The sequence below is a fragment of the Strix uralensis genome, chromosome 18 (genome assembly GCF_047716275.1).
Source record: "Strix uralensis isolate ZFMK-TIS-50842 chromosome 18, bStrUra1, whole genome shotgun sequence".
Classification (NCBI taxonomy): Eukaryota; Metazoa; Chordata; class Aves; order Strigiformes; family Strigidae; genus Strix; species Strix uralensis.
Genome location: NC_133989.1, coordinates 16,253,502 through 16,279,320, shown reverse-complemented (window position 1 = coordinate 16,279,320; position 25,819 = coordinate 16,253,502). Strand labels below are relative to the sequence as shown.

Below are 25,819 nucleotides of genomic sequence, written 5' to 3'. Positions count from 1 at the left end.
CCGCCCCGCGGGGGGACGGCGGGCCCGCTGCGCGTCGGCTTAGGACGGCAACGTTCGTGTGCAGCAAAGTGTTTTTCTCAAGGCAAGCCGCTACGCCCAACAGCTTATAAAAAAATATTAAAAAAAGAAGGGACGTGCGGGTGCTTATCTCCTTCGGCCGAGCTCTGTACTGGTGCGGCTGCGGGTCCCACTGGGCTGACTGGTCCCAGGTGCGGGTGCGTGGTGCGAGGCGCTGGCCGGGTGTGACCCAGTGGAGACGGGGCATGGGACTTGCGCGGCTTTTCCAGGGAACCCTCTCTGGGACACACGGCGGTTGGAAGCCCCTTCCAAGGCGGACACCTGAGCATGTTCCTTCTGCTGTTTCTCAAAGCCCGCGTGAGCAGACGCTGCCCTGGGGCCTGGACACGGCGCCACTGCAGCCCCTGGAAGGGTCCTGCTGCACGGAGGGCGTTAGTCCAGCCTAGCAGGACACGGAACAAACAGCCCAGGCAACGGAGAGGATGCTCCATGTGGTCTAGGCCAGGTTCTGGATTTGCTTCTTTACCAGTTATAAAAGAAGATAAAAGACTGGACATTCAAAATATTTTGGGATCATGTTTCAGTCCTCTTTGGACGTTTCTGCCTGCTTATACGTGTGACTTGTACTTGTGGAAAGATGTCCTGTGTTGTGCCCTAACCCTGTGCAGGGCTGGATGCTGCAGCAGGGCTGGCACTATCAGTAGGCGGCAGAGTGGAAGGTGGGATGTGACTGTCCCCTTCGTGCCTCTCAGCGGTGGCTGGGGGTCTGCGCCCAGTCGGAGCCACCCGGGCTTCAGGCTGCCTTCTGGCCTTGAGCTTGGATGGTGTCACCTTGAGCCCTTTGGGGTGGCATATGAGGTCACTGGTAACTGCTCATTCTCCCCACCTGTGGGTCTGAGCCCCACAGGCCCAAGAGCTAGTCCCAGTGGCAGTGACACTCCTGGGGACAGCAGGTGACACCCAGCCTCTGGGTCTCTGCTCTGTTAGCTTTGTCTGACCCTAAAGCTGAAGGCACCCTGCTGCTCTCTTGCCCTTCTCCCTCCAGTCCCTGTCTTCACAGAATCTATTTGCTGTTTTGAAATGTGCAACACAAACAGCCTCTGACTGCGTGGAAGGACATGTCATTCTCTGTTGAGATGTTGATAAATACCATGGGCAATTCCAAACCTCACCCCATGCTGCAGCAGAACCTAGGAGGACTTTGTGGCCCCTGGTTCATTCCAGAGGAGGCAGAGGCATTGCCTCCTGGATGTAAAGCAACAGACACATTTGGAAGGGAAGAGGCGTGTTGTGTTTGCCTTTCTCTGCTGGACCACCTGCCTGTGCAGAGGGTGTTGCTGAGTGAGCTCCTGTGCGTTACATGGAGCATATACTTTCTGCAGTGCCATTAGTCTCTTAAACGCCTGCCCAGTGCAATGCCAGAAGACGGGAAGACCCAGGGGAGCAGCTCCCAGCCCACCGTGTCTCCAGTGCTCTGGCGCACCACTTGTTTTAGCATGATACTAGCTGGTGCTTTTTCTTAAAGGTCCAATTTTGCCACTGGAGGTAATTAATAGTCCATATCTCAATTTGCTAAGGATGGGAAAGTTCTCTGTTATAGCTGAGGAAATTCTTGAAAAAATAATTGACAGAATCACAGGCTGGTTGGGATTGGAGGCACCTCTGGAGGTGACTTTGTCCAGCCCCCTGCTCAGTCAAGACCACCCAGAGCTGGTTGCCCAGGACCGTGTTCAGGCGGCTCCTGAGTATCTCCATGGGTGGAGACTCCACAACCTCCCTGGGCCGCCTGTGCCAGCGCTCGGTCACCCTCACCGTGGAGAAGTGTTTCCTGATGTTCAGAGGGACCCTCCTGGGTGCCAGTTTGTGCCCACGGCCTCTGGTCCTGTCCCTGGGCACCACTGAGAGGACCCTGGCTCCGTCCTCTCTGCACCCTCCCTCCAGGTCTCTGTACACACTGGGGGGATCCCCCTGAGCCCGCCCTGCTCCGGGCTGAACAGTCCCAGCTCTCAGCCTCTCCCCGTGGTGGATGCTCCAGTCCCTTCATCACTTCATGGCCCTTCGCTGGACTCTCTCCAGTATGTCCCTGCCTCTCCTGTACTGGGAGCCCAGCACTGGACCCAGCACTGCAGGGGTGGCCTCCCCAGTGCTGAGCAGAGGGGAAGGATCACCTCCCTCCCGCTGCTGTGACACTTCTCCTAACGCAGCCCAGGACACCGTTTGCTGCCTTTGCTGCGAGGGCACGTTGCTGGCTCATGGTCAGTGTTGTGTCCACCAGCACCCCCAGGGTGTTTCTGTCAAGCTTTAGCTTTCCAGCTGGGCAGCCCCCAGCATAAACCACTGTGGATTTCAGGAATGTTTAAAAATCTGAGAAGCCACAAAGCCAATAAACATGTTAATATTTTTTGAAATACAGTTATTTTAAGCCAATTTTGTGATGAAAAGAAACACGTATTTTGACCAGACTGCTTTATAAAGTGCTGATGGGGCTGTACGGTGTCTCTGTGCTGGGAGCTGCTTTTCTCCGTGCTCCTCTATGGCCTGTTGCATGCAGCATTTCCCTCCTCTTTCCAAACAGCGGATCGTTCCCTGGATTTGCTGGGGCTTTGCAAGGGGGTGGGTGTGAGACTGTGGCAGAGTTGGAGGCTTGTGTGTATAGCAGCCATAGAAATGTTTGCTTTCCAAGCCCCTGTGTCACTGGTCCAGAGTGCTGGTGTGCCAACACCCAACGTTTCTTGTTTGATGAGCAGAAACTTTGTGAGCAGCAGAACCAGTAAAGCCTGGTTGCCTTAAAACGTGTGGTCTGTAGCCAGCTTCCTCTGCACGTGTGAGTATGTGTGCACAGATCAGCTGTGCCCAGCCCCTCTCTGGTGCTCAGGAAGTTCAGCCCCTGCTCAGTGCTCGTGCCTTCCCCTGCGAGGTGAGGGGCAATGCAGAGACCCTGTTCTCTGTGCAGATGCTTCGTTTCCCAAACTTGAAGGTTTGACTGGTAGAGCCCACTGTTACAGAGACATCTAATCTTGCTGTCAGAACTGCATGAAATAAGCTGGTGGGGTCTGGCTGCAGACAGACGGCCATAGGCACGTACATACTCATACACGGCGAGTGTTATTGCAAGAACTGCTTTACTGGAGCAAAGCAGGCCAAGACAGAGAGTGCTTCTGGGTGAAAGTTGCCTTGAAACATTCCTCCTTCCAGCCAGCGTGTTGTGGTGGTCTCTGGAGGGACCGTGGGTCAGGGTGTATGTGTGGCCAGGGTTTCCTAGGGTGACTTTTCTCCTTTCTGGCTTCTCCAGAATGGGAGCCCGAGGTCCTTGGCTGTCCCTCAGCAGAAGGCAGAGGAGAGGAGTGGGTGTGCAGAGTTTTAGGTCCCTGTGGGCCTAAAGGAAAGACTAAATGGCAGGCTTGTTGGGGAGGCAGACTGACCTACATGCTCTGTAAGGCATATGGAGTTACACTCAATACCAGGAAAAATGGAGAACTCGGGGCCTCACTAATAAGTCCAAAATAGCTTTCACCTTTACAATTGCTTGCTAGTTTAAAATCTGGATGGTGGGAGTTTTGAAAGCTGCTAAGTGTTGGTCTAATTCTGGTCCTGTTGGGGCAGGCAGAGTTTTGTCAGATGTCACTGGGGCACCTGTAGGCCAAAAGCTTTTTAAGATCCCAACTAAATAAAAAATTTAGAAAATAAATAAACCTTTTGTTCATAGTCTAGAACAGTCACCAGAAAGGGAATGTGTTACTTTGTTTTGCTAATTGTTGTGCTAATTTTCAGGAAGCATGGTTTTCATCCTGGGAGGTTTTCAAGGCCAGACTGGATAAAGTCCTGAGCAACCTGGTCTGATCCCATAGCTGACCCTGCTGTGAGCAGGAGGTTGGACTAGAGACCTCCTGAGCCTGAATTATGCTGTGATCCTTAATGGGTCATACCAGAGCTTGCAGGAGACCCCTTGAAATGATCTCTGGAGTGGTGGTGTCTGCCCATCTCTGGCTCCATGCGCTGAAGCAACCATACTTGTCCCAGCCACGGGCATCCTCTCCCTGACATCTCTCAGAGGTCCTGCTCTCAGGGAGCAGGGTTGTCCGAAGAGATGTGTGCCAGTGCCTTTTTCCTGCTGTGACAGTGATGCTAGGGCAGACCATAGCTGTGGCTGTGCTCCATTTTTCTCATATGCTGCTCCTGACCTGAGATATTTCACAGCAGGTTGGGCTTCCAAGGTTTTTTCTGCCAGGGTTTTGAAAACTGTGAGCTGCAAACAATGTCTCCAATCCTGATTCTCACTCCTCCGGGTTGGGGATGGAGCTCTGCAGCCATGTCGTGCCTGCACCCATCCCACCAGCAAGGCTCCAGAGCATTGCGGGGCAGTGGTCCAGAGCAGTGCTCTGGGGCTTGGGACTGTCTGTGCAGGGATTATCTCAAAAATCCTAGTTAAAAATTGAACGATATGTGCTATGGTTGATGTGAGCAGTGTTGGTGGTAAATTGTCTAACACTGTGGAAGCCCTTGATAAGAGGAGGGAGAGCCCTGAGAGTTGCTGGGTTTCACTTGTGGCAACAATGTGCTTACAAGTTCACACCAACAATGTTCTTGCTGCTCATGTGTGGTCTTGAAATAACTTTGGGCCTGTCTCCCCCCTCATGGATCTTAAAAGGAGAGAAATGTGACTTGAGATGTCTGTAAGCGTAAGGTTTTGTGGTGTCCAGGACCTCAAAGCCTTTGCTCCCCTGCAGAATGGAGCAGGACACATGCTCAAGGGTTGTTTACAGAATTTGTGCTCCACATGTGCTTGAAGGGCAGGAGTTGAGGCAAGGTGTTAGGAAAGCTTTCTGCCAACGAGAAAGAGGTTGCTTTTTCCAGAGGTGCCAGGGGAAGCACGGATACTGCTGTGGAGGGGCAGATAAGAGGAACAGGAGTGACTATTGTAGGGCAGGGCCATGGGCTGGATGGGCTCATCAGCCTCCCTCAAGCTCCTTAGAGGGCTCCTGACCCTCTGAGCTGGGGGGACGTGCCCTTTGCTGCAGTGAGGTCTTTCCCAGGAGGTTGTTGGAAGAGAGATTGTCTGGAGGTTAAGTCCTAAATGTCAGTTATTTAGTTCTTCCAGTTTAAGGAATAGTGCTGCAATCTATAATCCAAATTAATTCTGTTCACCCTGAACTCATCAGGTACAGGAGAACCAGTCTCGACAGCATCGGCAGGCAGCCCCACAAGGATTTGGAGAGTGACACGTCATAATTACTGCTGGTTATTTTCTGTGCAATTATTTGCTTTTGTGTTCGCATCATAGACTGCTGTACAGAGATGAGTTTGAGCATCACCCAGCTTGGGCACTGGATCTAGTTATTTCTCTTCCTTTCTAGGCATTTCCAGTCCGAAGTTCTGTTTAAATAAGAAGCAGCCAACAGCTCACACAAAATGAGGAGCTATCCTTGAAACATATGGCCGAAGTGATGAATCAAGGATAAATACCAGATTTAAGTGCCTAAGAAAGCAGATAGGTTCCTAGTGAGTATTAGGAAGCACCAAGATAGGTTGGCTGCCAAATTCATTTTGGCTTTCAGTTGGAGTCCAGTGTCCAGCTGAGTTACTCAGTTCCTTCAGTTCTCCTGACACTTAACAGTGCTTTTCTGACGTTGCAGCTGGGGGGCCTTAAAGGTCCGTACCACCTGTCAGTTGAACATCAGTTATTTCTGATCACAAACCTGGCAGCACTGTAAGAGCGAGGAAGGAGTAGATCTCCCCCTAACATGAGCACACCATCCCACTCTTTACCCTCTGGTTGTAACAACTTTTTCCTACTGTCTCAAGTTTTAAAATTCCAGACTTTGCCCTTTGTAGCCAGATTCTTATTTAACTGTGCTTCACTGAAATGATCATCCTGTTTTCCACATGGCTGTCTTTCAAATTCAGGTTGCATCAAAAGCAACCAAGACATGAGCATGGTGCCCATAGCAGCCCTGCCTCCATCCCAGCAGCAAGTGCTTTGAAGAGGGTGTGGAAAACAGGGCAGGTCCAAAATCCTTCCTCAGCCCAGTGTGCTCAGACTCCAGCAGTCTCTGGGACATTCGGACCATCATTTTCAGTAGGCATGGAGACACCCCCTTCCCTGAGCATGTCTGATGATACTGCTGGTTTTCTGCTTAGCTCAGCCTGTCCATTGTGTTTTTCACTAAGGCAGGAGCAGCACCAAGAGCCCTCCCTCGCCAAGGTGCCCTGGGCACCTGGAGGCAGTGCTGTTCTTCCCTCTGGCTTGCAGGCAGGCCCTGGTCTGGGGACATCCTGGTGTAGGCAGGATCCTGCCTGCTGGGACGCAGCAGGGGCCAGCTGCTGCCCCAGGGACAGGGAGCTGAGGGAGGCAGCTGGCAGGGCTGCTGTGGCCAGGTCCAGCTTAGGAGCTCAGGTCTGAGATCAAGCCAGGATGCCAGCCTGGCTGGAGACCAGCACTGCTGCAGCATGGCATAGACAGGCTGAGGGTGGGTTGACGCGGAGCCCCTGGGCCCATGGGTGGGGGTCCCAGGGGGGCAGGTCAGGGCTAGTAAGGGCCTGCCCCTTGCCTACTCCTTGAAATTCATGGCTAGTGTTGACATTGCCAGTTCTGTGAGAAACTCAGCTGCATGCAGTGGACTTTGTGTTCCCCACCACCCCAGTTAACTCCTGTCACTTGTGAAATTCTCTCTTACAGCCAGTTAGAAGATCAAGGGTGACTGCCCAAGGGAGAACTGGAAGGGGAACTTCAGAGACGTCAGTCTCCTCCAGGGTGGGATTTGCCAACCCTCAGTCACAGTCTGTGTCAGAGTGGTGTAGGCCCCAGCGGGAGCCAGGAGCAGCCATAGCTTGTGGACCTGCTGTGCTGATACCATCTTATGGTGGTGCCAGGTAAGAAAAAGCCCTCAGCACTTACAGGCTCTGAGCTAGAATCTCTCAACAGGGGCTTTACTAGGTCATGTTGGTACCAGCTGTGACCTTCATGCTGTTCTCTGTTGGGTTCAATGGGCCTTTAATACATCTTACAGGGGTTTCTACTGGGAGATGGTGGAAAGGGAGGGGTCGTCCTCCACGGTCTCTTTCTCACTCCTTTGTTGTGTTTGTACTTGTACCCAACTTGATTTCTTTCTTGTCCAGTGTCTCGCTCTGTGCCCAGGCAAGGTGATGGACAGCAGAGCAGAGATGGAGGTTGTGAGGAGCACAAAGGGGAGTGCTGCTGGGGAGGTCAGTGTCCACGTGGTCACCACCGAGAGCACTGTGCAGAGCACCCACCTGCCAACAACTGCCTTCATCATACCAGGTATGCAGAACTGCACTCTTAACTGGTGCCTCCCCAGCCTTCTCCCACCGCACTGGTACCTCCCACTCCTTGTATATCTGTGCTTCTCCCAAACCTTGGGAGGCAAAGCCGTGCTGCTGTTGCCATCTTAGAGGTTCTCTGTGGCTATCCATCACTTGGACAATTTGTGAGTGATCAAAACTTCTTGATTTTTAAACCAAAGCCCTAATGTCTGGGGCCCTGTGTCAGTGCACCGCAGTGTGCGGGGTGCCTGCTCTGCAGGGCATGTGGGCTCCTGGGTTGCTGCATTATCACAGAATTACAGAATATCTCAAGTTGGAAGGGACCCATAAGGATCATTGAGTCCAACTCCCTGCTCCTTGCAGGACTACCTAAAACTAAACCACACGACTAAGACCATTGTCCAGATGTGCCTTGAACTCTGACAGGCTTGGTGCTGTGACCACTTCCCTGGGGAGTCTGTTCCAGGGACCCACCACCCTCCCAGGGAAGAACCTTTTCCTAATGTCCGATCTGAACTTCCCCTGACGCAGCTTCATTCCATTTCCTCGTGTCCTATCGCTGGTCACCAGAGAGAGGAGATCAGCACCTCCCCCTCCGCTGCCCCCCTTGAGGAAGTTGTAGACTGCGATGAGGGCACCCCTCAGCCTTCTCTTCTCCAAGCTGAACAAGCCAAGTGACCTCAGCCGCTCCTCGTAAGTCTTGCCCTCGAGACCTTTCACCATCCTGGTCGCCCTCCTCTGGACACCCTCTGGTAGTTCGATGTCCTTCGTATACTGAGGCGCCCAAAACTGCTCCCCGTGCTCGAGGTGGGGCCGTGCCCGTGCAGCGTAGAGCGGGACAGTCACCTCCCTCGACCGGCCAGTGACGCTGTGCTTGATGCGCCCCAGGACAGGGCTGGCCCTTTTGGCTGCCAGGGCTCACTGCTGACTCTTACTCAACTCGCCATCAACCCAAACCCCCAGATCTCTTTCCGCGGGGCTGCTCTCCAGCCTCTCGTCCCCCAGTTTGTGCGTGTAACTGGGATTGCCCTGTCCCAGGTACAGAATCTGACACTTGCTCTTGTTAAATTTCATACAGTTGGTGATTGACCAGCTCTTTAGTCTATTCAGATCTCTCTGTAAGGCCTCTCAACCCTCAAGGGGGTCCACAGCTCCTCCTGGTTTAGTGTCAGTGGCAAACTTAATGTACATTTGACTTCTGCATCCAGATCGTTTATAAGAACATTAAAGAGCACTGAGCCCTGCAGAACCCCACTGGTGACTGGCCGCCAGCCTGATGTCACCCCATTTACTGTAAATCTTTGAGCCCAACTCATCAGCCAGTTGTTCACCCATCGTATTGTGGACTTGTCTAGCTGTGTGCTGGCCATTTTGTCCAGAAGAATACTGCGAGAGACAGTATCAAAAGCTTTGCTAAAATGAAAAAAACCCACATCTATTGGCTTCCCTTGGTCAACTTTTCATAAAAGGGAAGTTAGTTAAGCAGGACTTTCCCCTCGTGAACCTGTGTTGGCTATGACCAATGACTGCATTGTCTCTCAAGTGTTTTTCAGTAAGTCCCAGAATAACCTTCTCCATAATTTTACCAGGCACTGAAGTGTGACTGACAGGCCTGTAGTTACCAGGGTTGTCCTTCTTACCCTTCTGGAAAACTGGAACAACAGTTTTCAGACCAGCTGACCACTGTCTTACAGGAGGTGTGCGAGCGAAGCACAGATGTGTGTGAGGTCAGATCAGGGGTGTTCTTTAGAAGCAAGTCTCCCATTTTTTTCCTGCTCCCAGTGCCTTCGTTCTCACTGTGGAGAGGCCCTGGGCTGCACAGTGTGTTCCTTTGAAAGGGAACAAAACTGGAGGATGCAGTCCAGGAGCTCACCAGCACAATCCTGCCACATCAGGGCATCCTGGTCATGGAAACAGTCTGAGATTAGGCTGAAGTAGGAACCCTTGAATGTGGATAGTGTTGGTGCCACCCCCAGCAGAAGCCATTGCTGGCTGCAGATGTTGTTGGGTCACGCTGCCTGCTTGTGGGTTCTTTAGCCCACAGCACTGAGCCCTCGGCTGGGAGACAGTGTCCGCTCTATCATTTTGTGCTGCCTTTGAGCCTTATTTGCATCAGTTAAGTGTTCTGTGTATGCCTCTGGTTGTTTGTTTCCTTTCTTCCCTTCTCAAGCAAATGCCACTACCATCAACCTTCCCACGAGCACCTTAGAAATTCAGCGATTTCCCCGGGAACCACAGAGAAGCACAGGGCCCGAGAGGCCAGAGAGGGGAGCAGGGAGTGAGCCCATCACAGCTACTGTCATTCCCCAGATCAGCGGGGTGCAGACCTGCAGCACAGTCCGTGTGCTGGAGTGGAAGGATGGAGTGGCCACTTTGCCTGGGAGTAACCTGCGGGTAAGTGTAGCCTTCGAGCCCCCGTGTCTGCCTGTCCCCAGCCCTCCCCACAGCTGCCTGCCCGTGTAAGTGGCAGTGCCCCAGCGTGTGCCAGGCAGGGACCACCAGGATGTGACGTGGCCCCTGGCAGTACCCGCGCCCCAGCTGGAGGATGCTTTGGCTGTTCCGGGTGTGCGAGGCTCTTCTTGGTGCCCCATCCCTTTGCCCCTTCATCTTGTAAGCTTAGCAGAGAGCACACACATGGTGCCTGGGGGGCTGCAGCAGCTCTGCCCTGCACAGGGAGGCAGAGGGATGCCACGTGCTGTGCAGGGCATTTTTCCTTTCCAATCTGTGCCGGAGTTGGCTCTCACCAAACTCCAGCACTCACCTTGGAAACAGTGGCCTTGTGCTCATCAGACAGCGGTACCTTTAGGTGTACCCCTGAAATAGCTTGCACAAAATGCACCGATTTCTCAGCTGCTACTGAGCCTCAGGGCACCACGTCCTCCTGCCATCACCCTGCCCCTCGTGCTGCCAGCCAGTGCTGGGCTCACCCAGGTGCAGGCAGTGTACTTGCTCTGGCAGGCTCAGCAGTGGCTTTGCTGCTGTGCTCGCCTCTGTCATTGGAAGAGCTAATGACCAAACCGTGTCCCTCTCATTCTCAGAGCTCACATGCACCTGCTAGAGTCAAGTTACATTTCTATCCTCCTTGTTAACTATTTTTCCTTGTTTTTTGGTTCCATGACATAGTTTCGAATAAATGAGTACGGGACGCTGAAGGTGGTGAGTGCTGATAAGATGCCTCCAGTGGAAGCTATAAAGGAGGGTCACACAGAGAAAGATGGCGACTCAGAGGTGACACCCACCAGCAGGGACAATCCTACCGTGGCTCAGGGTAAGGGCACCGTGGTGGCACTTCTGGGGCGGGTACCGTCACCCAGCAGGCATTGTCTGGCGGAGGCCCTGTGTGAGGCAAATGTCTTCTGCCTCCTGCTCTCCGTTCCTGGCTGCGCTTTGTGCCTCACTGCTCCTCTTGTCTCTGACTCAGATGTGCCCGAGCAGACCAAGCTGCCATCAGCAGAAAGCATGTGCCACTGTGATACCTGTGGCCGGAGACACGTGTCGGATGGCGCCCGGGAAGGCAGGGGCTTCTGCAGCGAGCACTGCCACCAGCAGTTCAAAGAAAGGTGAGTGAAGGGCAGTCTGTTCCGTGCAGAGCCATATCCATCTGTCTGTCTGCTCTCCCTCCCCTCGCTCTCTTGCTCCAGCAAGGGATGCAAGCAGATGTGTCTCCAGCAGGTGCTGGGGACCCCACTTGTTTCCCTCTTTCCTGTAGGCAGAGTGCCCTGGCTGCAGGGGGGGGGATGAGGACTTGTCCCAGGGGACAGCAGCAAGCACAGGAGCCAGATTTTTCTCCTGCCCAATTTGTGGCCTCATAAATATGTATCTGCTGGGGCAGGGCTGCAGCAGGAGGTTGCTGCAGTGAGTGCTTCCAGGCTGAGCAGCAGTGGGAGGCATGGGTCACAAGGGCATTTCCAGCCCCTCTGCTTACTGATGCGTGACTCCTGGGACTCATTTTCCAGCATCTCTGTGTGACTGTGACGCAGCTTAGAGCCCTGCTATGGAACTAGATTGCTTTTGATCCATCCCTGGGTTCAGGTTTCTGACACCCAAGAGTGTGAGGGTGTTTCTGGTCTGTACCCTGGTTCTAATCTCTTGCCAACTCCTGTGCTAAGAGGAGCACATACATTAGTCAGCAGGGATGGGAGCATGCGTGAGTAAGAAATGGGGTGACAGGAATGCTCCAGCAGCCACTCCCTTACTGAGACCCCAGCCATTGCGACACACCGCGCTGCAGTGGTTACTCTCCTTCCTCTGTGCAGGTCCGTCATTGTGGAAAACTCTGCCAGCAGCACCAATACCACCGAAATCCTCAAGCCGGTGAAGAAACGAAAGAGAAAGGACTACCAGAGCCCTTCGGAGGAAGAATATGAATCTGAGCAAATGGTAGGAAGAGGGCAGGGAGTGCATGTGTGTGCCCATGCTGATGTCAAGGCTGAGCCATGGGCCCCCGCTGTATGCGCGGTTCTTGTCGGTGCTTTTCAGTGCTACGTCAGCTGTATGTTGAAGGGGTAACTTCTGGGCTGTTAATGCCCAAAAAGACTTGGATGTGTGGAGCATGAGGGCTTCTAGACACTTGGCTGGCTGTTTGGCACGCCGAGCTCTCAGATTGGGCAGTGCTGGACACGTCCTGATTGAGCTGTAGGTATCAAGCGCACTCAGCTGCTCTCTTGACTCTGGGCCACTAAAGTAAGTTTTGAAGCAAGAGAGTGTCTGTGTGTGTGATGTGTATCTTGGGGAAGGGAGAGAGACTGGCAAGTCAAGGAAGCTCTGCTTGCCAGCCCTGACTGTAACAGATCCACTCCACGTGTGATTGCTACCACTCAGCACCAAAATCCGCCCCGAGCTCCCATCATCAGATCTTTGATGCCCATTTCTGGGCCAAGCATCAGTCAAGTCACGGCCGTTGCAGAGCACAGTATGGCCCTTGGCACCAACGCACAGCATAAACCTCTGTGCAGACCTCCAACATGATGGGTTTCTGTTTTGTCTGATCTCACGTCTAGGAGGAAAAGCAGGAAGAGAGGAAAAACTCCGCGGGAGACTCGGCCATCAGCAATCCAGAGGCTGATGCATGGAACGGGAGTCAGCACGGTATGGAGGGCCAGGCGGGCGGTGGGGTGTGGGGTCCTGCTGTGGGGCTGAGACAGAATTTTGGTGCTCCAGCAGAGTCAAACTCCCAGTGCAACACACTGGTACATGTTCCTGAAGGCTTGTGAGCTCCTCTGCTTGCTTGATCCTGCTCTCTCTGTCTCTTTCCATTTCTCTCCTTTCCTCTCTTTCTCTCCGTGGGAAGATGCACCCTTACAGGTACAGCTGTGCCTTCTTCAGGCATTGGGCTGTACTGTACAGTGCTTTCTGGTCCCTCCCCTTGGGAGCTGAATTCATTACTTGCTTGTGGATACCATGTTTGCTCCGAGAGGCATTATCCTGAGCAGTAACATGACTCTGTGCCACGTCTGGCTTTGCCCCACCTTTGGACAGTCTTACAGGGAACTTCCTTCACGTAATTGGGAGCTCACAAGTTTGGGAGCTGCCTCTGTAGGTCTGGTCCCACAGAAGCTGAGTGATTTGGGGTTGTCTCATCTCATGGGGATCTATTCCTGGACCGTATCAGAGAAGATCTCAAATGCAGAGCCATCAACACAGAGGGAAGGGAGACAAGCTGAGGGATGCAGTGTTTGTGGGTTTGGTTTTTTTCCCTGCAATATGGTGGGGGAAAGGGGGAAGGAAAAGTTGGGAAGATACTGAAAATAACATTTATGGGAAACTTTTTGTCTTTGATAGTGAGAGGTCATACTCAAAGTAATTCTAAAATTAAACTGTTCCAGCTTCATCCTCCTCTCCATGGCCAAATGTAGGGACAGTAGCAGGGGCCTGATGTCATTAACCCCTGATGTCATTAACCCCTGATGTCATTAACCCCTGATGTTAACACTGAGTTAACCACTATTAGAAAGGGAACTCATACTTGCTTGCCAGGTCCTTTTCTCTACAGTCTGAGCCCTGAGCATGCTCAGAGCTTGTATGCAGCATATAAGTAAGCAGTGCTGAGCCTTGTTATTTCAGCATTCCCCAAACATGCCTGCCACTTTTTTCTGTGTCCTAAAGAATAATAAAGGTGTTCATCACTCTTAAGTGTTAGCAAAGCATGTAGGTTAGTAACCTTGCTCACTGAAGTTCAGCTTTAATTTCTTTCACAAGTTCCTGTTTTTTCCATCTCCACTTCCCCTGAGCCCAAGGGAGGAAGGAGTTGGTCTATTTTTCCCCTGCATTTCTTGCCTGTCCTACCCAAGGCTGTCGGCCATGGCTGACCTGTAGCTGTGAATTACTCAGTGCTGGAATAGGCACAGCACTCCTGGAGTCAGTCCCTTCAGGCAGTGTGAAGCAGGGAGAGAAAGTGGCTGGAGAGCAGAAGACTTGGATCGTGTCCAGTGTGCCTCAGGCAAGGCCTTTTGTGGCCTTCCCAAAGGGGTCAAAGGCATGAAGGATCTCCTCACTGCCTATGAAGAGGTGTAGGTGTCTTCTTTTTGTGAATACCATAAGGGTAAATGCATCTCTAGGGCATCAGGGTGGCCCCAGTGTGCCAGGGGGGGCTCAGGTGGTTGTCTCAGAGCAGAGGATAGCAGAGCTGGTACCTCTGGAGCGGCGGTGGGATGTGAGCCTGCTGTTGGTTTGACTGGCCGGGAGTCCCTCGCAGCTGGGAGTGATTCCCAGACCTCTGGATGGGTCCTGCTGGCTGCCCCAAATCCATCAGTGGTGTGGCCATTTTGGATGGCCTGGCTGGAGGAGGACGAGCTGCAGAGGTGTCCTGGTGCTTTGCACAGGAGAGCTTGGCCCTCGGGCTCCTTCGGTGCCTTACCAGAGCATTGTACAGTGACACAGGACATTTGGGTCATGGGGGCCGGTTGGCTCTGTCCCTCCTCAGGCAACCGGCTAAGTGTGTCCAGAAGGGGCTCTGGTAGGATGGTGCTGAGCTTTGCAGGGGTGCAGGACTGTGCGAGAGAGCGGGATGTGGCCCCAGCAGGACCCATGCGCTCACCTGCCCTGCGTGCTGCCCCGAGGCAGGGACGGAGAGGGGGGCTGGAGCGGACCCTCAGCAGCGCCTCTTGTGTGTGCGTTTGTGCTGCGCTCAGGTGCCAGTGAGGAGAAGAAAGAAGGCTGGTCTTGGGCGTCCTACTTGGAGGAGCAGAAAGCTGTCGCTGCCCCTTTAGATCTCTTCCAGGATGTGAGTTGGGATTTTCCTGTCTTTTTCCCTCTTTCATCTTCTCTTTTTCTTTACCTTTTTTTTTCCCACCCCTCCTCCTTCTCCTCACTTCCTTGCTTCCCTTTTTGCGGGACTCTGAGCAATAAGCAAGCTCCCATCTTCACCTGGATGTGACCAGTCAGCCTCCAGTTTTGATTTGCCCTGAGTTCCACTCCCTAGCAGGGTGCTGTCCCCCTTCCCAAGCACCCCACATTTGCCTAGGACACCCCTGTGGCTCTGGCAGGGTGGTGGAGCCTTTCCAGCCCTTCCTCAAAGCCAGGTGTGGGCTCTCCTGAGGCCACGCTGCTGTGCTGCACCCCTGCTCCCAGGTGTCTGATTGCCAGGGTGCAAAAGGAGCCAGGCCCGTGCCCCAGTCTCCCTGGCTGTGGCTGTTAGCCCAGGGACACCTGCCCTGCCAGTAGAAAGAGTTGCAAACCTACATGGAGGTGGAATAATGTGTTTTTCTATGAGAAAAGAATTAAAATTCGGACGACAACATAACCTGTCACCCACAATCTCCTGGTCCCAGTAGCTCCCATTGCCTGGTGGTTGCTCCTTGGGATGTTCTAGACCCAACTACCTGTGTTGTTCTTTACATTGTAGTTTAATTTTTGTTTCCAGTACCAAGTAGCTTCCCAGCACAAGAATGGCTTTAAAGTGGGAATGAAGCTGGAGGGCATCGATCCGCAGCACCCATCTATGTACTTTATCCTGACGGTGGCTGAGGTAAGGCGCCTCCGGCTCCCGTGTTCCTTGGTTCCTCCTGGCGCCTGCACGGTGGGGGGCTCTGTGGGAGCAGAGGTGCTGCCGGCTCTCCTGCGGAGGAGACAGGCTTTGGGCCCTCGCCTGCCTCTCACTGCGTGAGATGAACTGGTGCTCCAGTGCCTTGGGCAAGCAAACAGGGAGTTTCCTTCCAGTTCTCAGCGCTGTGGAGCAGCTGCCGTGCCGCAGCCTAGCTGGCCTCTCCATCACCCTGACACAGCAGGGCCATGGCGGGAGAGACTGTGGTGTGGCAACAGCTTCTTATCTTCGAGCTGATGCCCCTTGAGATGGTGGGTGTGGAGACAGGCCACTGCTCTTCCTTGTGTCCGTGGTGGCCCTGTCTGGAGTCTCTCAGCCATGTGGCAGCCGAACCAGCCTTGCCTCGCAGCACTCCCCGTGCAGCCAGGGAGATCAGTCACACAACGGTGACTGCTGGTTTTGCTGCTGGAGACATTTCACGAAAGCAGCATGGCATTTAGCCAAAATCCTGCACCAGCATCTCCCCTGGGTGCAGAAAAGGGAATCCTTGCACTTGCTGGAGCCACCAAGGTGCTCCACCACGGCATCTCACGCCCCAGCCTGAACCTCCCTTCTTAGGGCTGGCTTCTGGTGGCCTTGCACTTACCCTGTTCCATGCTGGACACCTTCTGGGACTGGCATGTGCCTCCTGTTTGGGCACTGCCTATGATTAGCTCTTGGCTTGCCTAAGTGATATGCTGAGATTGTGTGCGGGAGGGGAGGTGTGATGCTCAGCCAGGGACAGCAGGAGGTTTCCATGGTCCTTTCCTTTTCCTGCCCTCCCTGCTGGTAGGTGTGTGGTTACCGGATGCGCCTCCATTTTGATGGCTACTCGGAGTGCCATGATTTCTGGCTGAATGCCGATTCCCCCGACATCCACCCTGCTGGCTGGTTTGAGGAGACGGGGCACAAACTCCAACCCCCAAAAGGTAAGGAGTTAGCAAGTCTCGGTGGGCACTGTTGAAGGAGGAGGATGAGTAGTGGGCCCCCAAATGTAGAGCTGGAGATGGGGACAGTGTGGCTCCATGGGGCCCAGCAGAGGATGCTGCAATGAAGCTGGTGCAGGGTCTGGAGCACAGGTCTGGTGGGGATCGGCTGAGGGAACTGGGGAGGTTTAGTCTGGGGAAGAGGAGGGTGAGGGGAGACCTCATGGCCCTCTACAACTCCCTGAAAGGAGGGTGCAGAGAGGGGGGATGAGTCTCTTGACCCAAGAAACAAGCACCAGGGCAAGAGGGAATGGCCTCAAGCTGCACCAGGGCAGGGTCAGACTGGCTCTTAGGAAGTATTTCTTTGCAGAAGGGGTTGTTGGGCGTTGGAATGGGCTGCCCAGGGCAGGGAGGGAGTCCCCATCCCTGGAGGGGTTGAAGAGTCGGGTTGACCCAGCGCTGAGGGATCTGGTGGAGTTGGGAACGGTCAGGGTGAGGTTCATGGTTGGGCTGGAGGAGCTTCAGGGGCTTTTCCAACCTTGATGATTCTGTTACTCTGTACTGGGGCGGTTCCACAGGACAACCTTTCAGGCACCCGTCACGCTAAAGATCTCTGCTCACTTCCATTTTGGGGCAAAGCCCTGTCGCCTGGGATGTCCCAGTGCCAGGCTGGAGCCAGCAGCTGTGCCCCAGGGCAGGTGGGACTGATGGTTTCCAGGGAGGAGCTGAGCTCTGGATTTCCATTCCACTGCTAATGTTTCCTAGCATCCCTTCAAAATCAGCCATTAGGCCTAAGCCACGGGCTCTGGGTTTCCCAGGGCTGCCGTAGACCCCGTCTGCCCACAGCAGGACACGCCTGGCAGGGTGAGGGCTGGTCAGGGATGGCTGGGCTCGGCCTCACAACCTCCTGGCTGCTCTCTGTGAACTTGCTGCTCTCGTTTCTCTTCCTGAGGGGTTGTAGGTTATAAGGAAGAAGAATTCAGCTGGACAAACTACCTGAAGATAACAAAGGCTCAAGCAGCTCCTAAGCACCTCTTCATGGTCCGAAACACTGTGAGTAGCAGCCTCTCCTTCCTGCCAGAGCCCGCAGGTTCAGGTGTGACTTCTTCCCCTCCCGCTGAGCAGAATGCCTCCACCAGTGCTGGGCTTTCCTCTGTCCACCCCACACTTCTCAAAGCCCACAGTGCCCACAAAGCCACAGGAGAGTGTACTGTGGGAATTTCTTAATGAGCTGTGGCATGCTTTGCTGCTGAGGATCTGTAGCTTGGACACTAGTTTGGTGTGCCCAGAATTAGCATTGGTCTGATGCACTGTTTCATCCAGTTTGGTCTTATGGACCTGTAAATCTGTTGCAAAAGTACTGGTGAGGTGAAGTAACTGCTACTCTCAGCAATTATTTTGCCCAAAACTCTCAGTTAATGTTTCATAAGTGTAATTCTTTTGTCTCTGTTTTGAATCTTCATTGTTTCTGTCTCTGCCTTTAATTTTTCATATGGCAGCTTGGGTAAGAAAAGTGGGAATATAGCAAAATGGTCATGCTTTCTTTGTCAGCTGCAGAGGAAACTCAAACCTACTGATAAATCAGCCTCTCCAAGTCATTTATTGTGACTAAACCCTCCTGTTCATGGCTGCAACAATCCCACTAGTGTGCGTGATGCAGCATTTTGCACAGATTTCAGATCCAAGAAATAAAGGCAAGGTAGGATGAAGGGCCCCATCCCAGCTCCTCCTGCCTAGCCTAGGGCATCAGTCGCAGCTAACACTGGAGGAGTGTGACCACAAACAAGTGTGTTGTGACAAAATTTGAATCAGTGTAAGTTGGAGCCTGTTTTTCTCTTGGAGGTTCTGAAGACTTCTTTTCCTCTTTCGTTGTGTGGTCAAGCTGAGTTACTTACTCGCTGCCTCTTTTCTTGCATGCGCAGCAGGGCTCTGCCCTTCTGGGATCCTGGATGGTCCTGGGCCTGCCTGGAGGCCAGGGAGGATCTGGTTTTGGAAGGGTTCGGGCAGGTGCCTCCTTGCAGCAGGCGAGAGAAGTGGTGAGGAGGGTGCTGGGACCGTGGCTCTGAAAGAAACCTGCCCTTCTCTCCTCCCAGCACGAGGCTTCCCCGGGCTTTGAGGTGGGCATGAAGCTCGAAGCTGTGGATCGCATGAACCCTTCCCTGATCTGTGTTGCCACAGTGACTGACGTGGTGGACAATCGCTTTTTGGTGCACTTTGACAACTGGGATGATACTTATGACTACTGGTAAGTGCACAGGGGCTCCTGAGGTGCCAGTGCTGGGGAGACGCTGCCATTGCTTCAGCAAGAGGGACAGGGGTGCTCAGGAAGGCATGGGACAATCCTGACATGCTGCTGCAGACAGGCCACCAGTGGTCCAGTGAGGCAGAGGGCCACCCCCCTGTGCTGGGGGACAGACCTTTACCTGTTCCATGTCACATTGCCATGGCCCTGTAGTTACCATGGGGCAAAGACAGGCGTGATTGCATCCTGTGGGCTCGCCCTGAAACCCACCTGGGAGTGGGGCCACCTGCAATGCAGAGACTGAAGGCCTGATCTTAAAAAGAGCTCCTGTGTCTGTAGTCAGGGGATTGTGGCCAGGGCAGGGAGATGTCCCAGTTGAGACCAATTAAAATGGCCCGTTAGTACAATCAGGGTCCTGAGAGCAGCTCTGTTTCCCTTGTGGCTGAAGCCCTCTGACCTTCTCTTACTTCTCGCCCCGAGGAGCTGCGGGGCTGCAGTGGTTTCTGTACCCAGCTGCTCCTCCCGCGCTGGTGCTGTGCAGCTACCTGCTCTGTCCCAGGGCAGACCTGCGAAGCAGCAACACCCGAGTGTGCTGTGACCTACTGGGAGCCGTGACCAGGACGTGAGCCCCCCGGATTGCTCAGCTCTCACTGCTCTGAGCTCTGAAGAGCATGGCCTGTCTCCCCGCTTGCAGCAGAGGGTTGCTGTTCCCTGGGCTGCTCTGCGGCAGGGCCTGCACCTGGGGGGTGTTTGTGTCCTGCCCCTCTGAGCTAGAGTCCCCTGCTCTAGCCCTTGCCTCTCCAGAGCCTGTGGTTCCCTGGGTCTCTCAGGGACAAGTGTGCTCTGGAAGACCCAGGGCTTCTGCCGGTGGTGCAGGCCTGGGTGTGCTGCTAAGTGGCCTGCCCTGGGCCCCCACAGCCCGCACTGCAGTTATTAGCCAGGTATCACAGCCCTGTCTAAGAATTTGGGTGTGTTTTCTAGGTGTGACCCCAGCAGTCCGTACATCCACCCAGTTGGATGGTGTCAGGAGCATGGCAAACCCCTCACACCTCCTCAAGGTGAGTCAGTCGCCTGGGAGCGAAGCCTTCAGTGGTGAGTCCCCCTGGAGATGGGCTTCTCAGGGTGGTGTGGGGAACCTGGGGGAACAGACCCCATGGCCCTTGCTTGTCTGCAAGCCCAGGCAGTTTCCTTCAGGAAGGCCACAGCCAAGGAGGTGACATGTTCCCACTGAGGCTTCTGTACACGTGTTCAGGTGCAGCATGGTGGTTGTGTCAGGCTGAGTGGAGACACGAGGAGGACCCAAGCTGTCTGTGCAGGCCCAGATGTTTCTGCTTCTTTGTATCCTGGATTTCATGGTCCATGAGAAAATAGTAGCACTTCTTGATGTCTGTCAGGTTCCCGTGTGCCTGGCACAGACTTGATTGGTCCTTCAGGGCAGTAGAACATTCTGCGGTACTTACCATCTTCCTATGTCTGACCTTCTGCATCTTCCCCCTTCTAGATTATCCTGACCCTGACAACTTCACCTGGGAAAAGTACTTAAAGGAAACCGGAGCATCTGCTGTCCCAGCCTGGGCCTTTAAAGTGGTGAGTGCCACATCATCTGGTCCAACGTGCCTGGGCAGGAATTCAGGTTTTCTCCATTGTCAGGTCTTTGCTTTTGTGAAAAGTCAAGTGATGTTCAATATGCTCCTGCCACAGGCCTGGTGTTCAGATCTACATTCAAGTTTCAGAAGTCAGGGCTATCTTGGGCAAATAGTTCAAAACTGGGAAAAATGGGAAGTATGACCATGCCCTCAGCTAGACAGGGATGGGAATGATGGGGAATCATTTAGGCTTGCTTTATAGTTGTTGTGTCTAACTGCAGTGACAGCAGCTGTGTCCAGCCAAGTGTGGCTGCAATATAGATCCCCAGAATGTCTCTCTTAGAGACCTTCTTCCCTTGGGCACAGCTGCCCCATCTTGTCAAAACACAGCTCAGATCCGGGAGGCCTGTCCCCACTCTTTCCTGTTGTCACTGTGAGCTGGGATGGCTCTTATCCGGCCAGGCCAGGGCTGGGAGCTGGGCTTGAGAAGCATATGCTGCTGGGAAAGCTGCTGAGGGGCGTGGGAGCCTGAAGCAAGGCCCTGCTCCCCACTGACCTCGGTTCTTCCTGGCCCCAGCGCCCACCCCATGGCTTCCTGGTCAACATGAAGCTGGAAGCAGTAGACAGGAGGACTCCTTCCTTCATCCGAGTGGCCAGTGTGGAGGACGTGGAAGATCACAGGATAAAGGTGGGTGCTGGAGTCTCAGTGCTGAGCCTGTGTCCACGCACTGGTGACTTGCTCCTGTGCTTCCCAACTCACTGCCCGTGGCAAAGTGTGTGGAGGTCTGTGGAAGCACATCATGCACAGGTTGGCAGGTCCCAGTGCCTCACTCCAGGAATGGGGGAGACCCTTGTGTTCAGCTCTGCCCTGCTGTTAGCTTGGAGGGCTCCAGAGCTCCTCAGGGAGGTGCCCTGAGGTTTGAAGGGTGACCTATCTGCTTGTTTCCTCAGATCCATTTTGATGGCTGGAGCCACGTCTATGATTTCTGGATTGATGCAGATCATCCCGACATCCACCCCATAGGCTGGTGCTCGAAAACTGGACACCCACTGCAGCCTCCTCTCAGTAAGTCCTGCGCCTGGGGCAGTCCCTCACACCAGGGCCCAGGCGTGCCAGATGCCCACTGTCACTGCCGCCTGCCACGCACAGAAATGGGGGGACAGATGCTGTCCGAGAGTGGGCAGGGAGGACGGGCTTTTCCGTGGAGTTGTCAGCTGGAAAAGTCCTCCCTGTGTGGCACAGGCAGGGAGGCCGGAGCCCTGGGTCTGCAGCCGTGACAGTCTCTCTCCTGTTTCTCCTCCTGGTGTAGGGCCAAAGGAACCAGCCTCCTCTGCCCATGGGGGCTGCCCAACCCTGGGCTGCAAGAACATCCCTCACACCAAGAGCTCCAAGTACAGCTTTCACCACAGGTGAGTTCCCCAGCGCGGCTCAGAGGGGCACAGCTTCCCTGCCCGTCCTTCCTCTGCTCCCCCCTGCCACCCCCACCAGCGACCAGCCCTTCCCTGCACCCACCCCATGCACAGCCCTCCTACCCTGCTTAGGGGCAGCCCTTGCTCTCCCCAGGCCAGGCCCCAAGGCAGCCTGGAGCCTGTGGCTACTGTAACTCCTGTGAGCCCCCACTCTGCGCCTGTCCTGCGCCACTCAGAGCCCCTGGGAGTGCCCTACGTGCCTGCCTACCCATGGGGACGTATGGGCTGGGAGGGGACAATGCCTCTAAGATGCTGCTCACTGACACCAGCTTTGAGGATGATGTTTCTCCCGCCCGTCATGGATTTCTTTCGCTGTGAGGTTGTGAGCTGGGAAGTCCTGAGAAGGAACAGTGCATCTCCTCCAGCTCAGTCAGTCACTTGTGTGACCTTTTCCGAGGGGAACCAGGCATGGTGTAGTGCTGACCCCAGCACAGTAGGCTGGTGTCAAGAGGAGCGAGTATGCTGGAGCTTCCGTGAGGATGGGGAAGGCAGGTCTGGCTCCTTCTCTTGTGACACTTGCTTCCTCCTCACTCTGAGACTAGTCTGAATGCCTGTGGGGTCAAGGAAAGGAAGATGGAGACTCTGTGAACCCCAGTGACCTGCTTGATCAGGACTGTGGTGACTTGCGCAGGGTCGCTGTGATGGCAGGTGTTTGTACCTTGAGGGACTGGGTGTGTCCAGCCTCTTCATCCAGCGTCCTCACCCCGGGAATTTGTTCAACACGTCTTTACTCTGCTTTCTGTGGCCAGGGCTATGGCTTCCTGTGCTCAGGGGCAGAGGGGTGGCCCTGCTGGCTCGCCCCTCATGCTGCTCTGAGCCGGGTCCAACGCTTGCCTCCCCTCTGTTCTCTAGGAAGTGCCCCACGCCGGGTTGCGACGGGTCAGGACACGTGACTGGGAGATTCACGGCCCATTACTGCCTCTCAGGGTGCCCGCTGGCAGAGAAGAACCAGGGCAGGCTTAAGGCGGACTTGTCCGACACCGAGGCCTCAACTCGCAAGAGAAACCTGATTGGCTTCCCTCAGCGAAAGAAGTCTCGGCACCACGGGAGGTAGGGGCGAGCCCGGTGAGCCCCGTGCAGCCGCGCAGGGCCCTGTGCCGCGACTGCCATCCCTGGGAGGGATGGTCAAGCCGGAGAGGCTCCTGACCGCGGGGGAGCACGGTTGCTGGCAGCTGGCGTTTGTCCTTCCAGCTCTGTTGGGCACCTCTCTTGGTTTTTCTTCCCGTGTTTTGTGTCTTTAGCTGTCAACCCTTTGGGTCAGGGTCCAAGAGGTAATCCTTGCTCCCACTGCCAAGGCATTGCTCTGTGCGGTGTGGAGGAGGGCCCTCGGGCCAGTCCCAACCCAGTTGGAAATCAGTCTTCCTGTCTCTTTAGAGGGCGACCTCCAAAGTACCGGAAGATCCAGCAGGAAGACTTCCAGAGTAAGTGCCATCCTCTGCCACGGTGTCATTGCAGGGGCGAGGCTCGAGGAGCTGGGGTGGGGGCTGTTGGAGGCAGGTCTCCCCTGGCTCGCTCAGTCCGGCCTCGCGCAGGTCAGCACCGGTGAGGAGCTTGTGGTCGCCTGCCAATGTTTGCCATATGACACGAAACGTCCCTGCCTCTTACCAGAGCTCTGCTGGGACCCTCGTCACGTCTCTTGGTTTGACTGTGAATCTCTTGAGTGCTGTAGGACAGGGAATTAGGATCCTCTCTCTATAGCAGGGCATTTTCCCCAGTGCTTTGTGCTCTTCAGACAGGGATGCTCTGCCTTCATCCTGTGACTGCTGTCCCCCAGAATATCAGTGTGGTTGTGAAGTGCTAAATTTTCGCTGCAGCACAGAAACTGATGCTGAACAGTTTGCTTGGCATTTAGTTCTGATGACTGACATAAGACGTTTATTCCAGCCAGTATCCATTTTACCATGGACTGTCCTGCTGCCTACCCCAGCGCTGGGGGTGAATGAAGAGGATCTTTTCTTGGGAGCCATCCTTGACTCCTTGGAGCAGAGAGCAAGGGAAAAGCTTTGTTAAAAATGTGAAATGAACTGAATGATACAGGATGGCATTCTGGTGTGAAATTTGACATTGAAGTCTAGTTCAGTATGGAAAATGAATGATAGAAGGTGCTGAGAACAGCGCAAAGCCAGCTTGCCTCTAAACTTCTTCCCCTGCCATCCCCAGTCCCACCAAACTGAGCACTTGGATACACTAATGTCCTGTTAATTCAAGGGAGAACCACTAGCTCTTGATACCTGGACCCCTGAGACCGTCAGCTGCCAGCCCAGGGTCCTCCCCAAGGCTTGCAGGATAGGATGGGATGGCATGTTTTCATCCCTCTACCTTGTATCACATCTTGCATTTTTTTTACCAGCTATTTCTTCAGACAATATGCACCAGTCTCTCTTCATGTCTGCCCTGTCTGCCCACCCCGACCGCTCCCTGTCGCTCTGCTGGGAGCAGCACTGCAAACTCCTGCCAGGGGTGGCTGGCATCACAGCAACCACAGTGGCCAAGTGGACCATTGATGAGGTAAGATGGTTTTGAAGACTGCATGCTGGCTCCTAACCCCCTGGCATAGCTGGGAGCACTCTACCTGGCTGTGTGACACCACGGTACATGTACCAGGCATGGACGTGCTTCGGTGGCCACTGGGCTAGTGAGAAGGTGGTCCACTGGACACGCTTGTGGGGTACTGTGTGGACAGCTGCCAGACATGAGCTCTGATGGCAGCTTCTGGGAAACACAGGCAGAACTATCAGGTTCTTGCTTGGCTTGAATATGACACTAGCCCAGGGCAGGCAGGTGAAGGCAAACAGCAGTCTCTTCATTTAACATGTTACGGTTTTCCAAAGAAATCAGTTTTATCTTTGCCAAGTTGAAAAATTAAACTGTAGACTCTGCAGATGAGAAGTCACTTCCCTGTTTCTCTGAAGAAATCTTTACCTCCAGGTTTTTCATTGTCGCCTTCATTCACTTCCTTGGGCATCTGCAGTGGCCCCTCTTAAGGCCTGGGTCGCTGGCACTCTGGCACTAGCCCCAGCAGCCAGCCCTGCCCGATTTCCCCATTACCCCCTGTGTGCCCCTCTCCTGCCCCCACCCCTCGGAGGGAATCATCTGGCTGTGCTGGATGTGGCTCATTGGAGATGGAGCTGCTGGAGCATTTCTGCTTGGGGCTGGCAGAGCCCAGCACCTGTGCCCTGGTCTGGGGGTGATCTCTAGGCACGGGAGGGTGCTGCAACCGCCGCCTTTGCCCCAGCAGCCACATGGTACCTTACGGGGTGCAAAATGTTTCTGTGGGAGTGAGGATGTGGGCTCGTGGCGGGGGTCTCCAGCTGGAAACATTGCCTCTGTCTTGACGTTTTTCTCTGTTTATTCCAAGGTCTTTAGCTTTGTTCAGACTCTGACGGGTTGCGAGGACCAAGCCAAGCTCTTCAAGGATGAGGTGAGAAGGGCTGGAAGATGAGTGCGGGTGGCTGAGGACAGCTGTTTGCTGACAGGGCAGGGTGGGACTGGCCAGGGACCTTCCTGCAGCAGATTGCTGCTGGATGCTGAGAGCACGTCCAGCACCAGGCAGTGATCCCACCCTGCAGCCCTGGGGGCAGCAGCCCCACTGCATGCAAGTGTTCCGCCCTCTGCCTGTGCAGATACGGTGGCGGGAGGGGAGATGCTGAGCCCCGAGGAGCTGTGCTGCCCTGCTCTCCCAGCATCAGTGAGGGGAGGCTGGGATGGGGGAGTGGGAGGCTGGTGCTGCAGCTTTAATAGCACCATCACCTCCTGCGGGAAGCTGCTTACTCCTCCCCAGTTCATCCTTCCCCACCTGCATTCTCTCAGCAGCACAGCAGTGTGGTGGCATTGCTGTCTGTCGGCCAGGTTCTCCGTTTTCAGACACCTCTGTAGACAGACACGCGGAGCGGCTGCTTTCCGGCACCAGCCTTACACCCGGGGCGGGCTGAGCCTGGGCGTGCCGAGTACAGCAAGTGTCCCAGCCTGTTCGTAAACGGCCCCTGAGCTTTAAGGGTGCTCAGGCACACAAAGCTGAGCTGGGGGCAGCCTCCACGCCTGCCTGGAGCCAGGGAATGGACGGGTGTTTGCCCAGAGCGGGTTGCCTGCTGACTGTGTGCTGTGCCCATTGCAGTCTGGCACAGAAGCCCAGGCTGGCTGCAGTGTGAGCTCCTGGGGTGGCCCCTGGAAGGGCCTTTCCCTGTCTCTGCCCTGTTCCTGGGCACGTCAGCTCCCAGTTCTGCCCCCTGCCCTACTCCCTGGGATCATCTGTGGCACCTAGCTAAGGGTGAGCACG

At 54.6% G+C, this 25,819-nt stretch overlaps 1 protein-coding gene across 1 annotated transcript in view; it reads left to right on the top strand.

Moving 5' to 3' along the window:
* The window catches only part of L3MBTL1 (L3MBTL histone methyl-lysine binding protein 1), a 31,224-nt gene that overhangs the window by 973 nt on the left and 4,432 nt on the right, over positions 1-25,819 (top strand). Inside the window, exons 2-22 of the mRNA XM_074888285.1 lie at positions 6,695-6,888; positions 7,154-7,297; positions 9,470-9,693; positions 10,423-10,567; positions 10,721-10,859; positions 11,556-11,679; positions 12,300-12,387; positions 14,430-14,521; positions 15,161-15,265; positions 16,113-16,248; positions 17,207-17,298; positions 18,339-18,490; positions 19,469-19,545; positions 19,989-20,074; positions 20,651-20,761; positions 21,025-21,139; positions 21,384-21,483; positions 22,396-22,593; positions 22,918-22,964; positions 23,894-24,051; positions 24,902-24,964. Coding sequence (XP_074744386.1) covers positions 6,876-6,888; positions 7,154-7,297; positions 9,470-9,693; positions 10,423-10,567; positions 10,721-10,859; positions 11,556-11,679; positions 12,300-12,387; positions 14,430-14,521; positions 15,161-15,265; positions 16,113-16,248; positions 17,207-17,298; positions 18,339-18,490; positions 19,469-19,545; positions 19,989-20,074; positions 20,651-20,761; positions 21,025-21,139; positions 21,384-21,483; positions 22,396-22,593; positions 22,918-22,964; positions 23,894-24,051; positions 24,902-24,964 — 2,409 coding nt within the window. The 5' untranslated portion in view covers positions 6,695-6,875. The remainder of the gene's footprint in view (positions 1-6,694; positions 6,889-7,153; positions 7,298-9,469; positions 9,694-10,422; positions 10,568-10,720; positions 10,860-11,555; positions 11,680-12,299; positions 12,388-14,429; positions 14,522-15,160; positions 15,266-16,112; positions 16,249-17,206; positions 17,299-18,338; positions 18,491-19,468; positions 19,546-19,988; positions 20,075-20,650; positions 20,762-21,024; positions 21,140-21,383; positions 21,484-22,395; positions 22,594-22,917; positions 22,965-23,893; positions 24,052-24,901; positions 24,965-25,819) is intronic.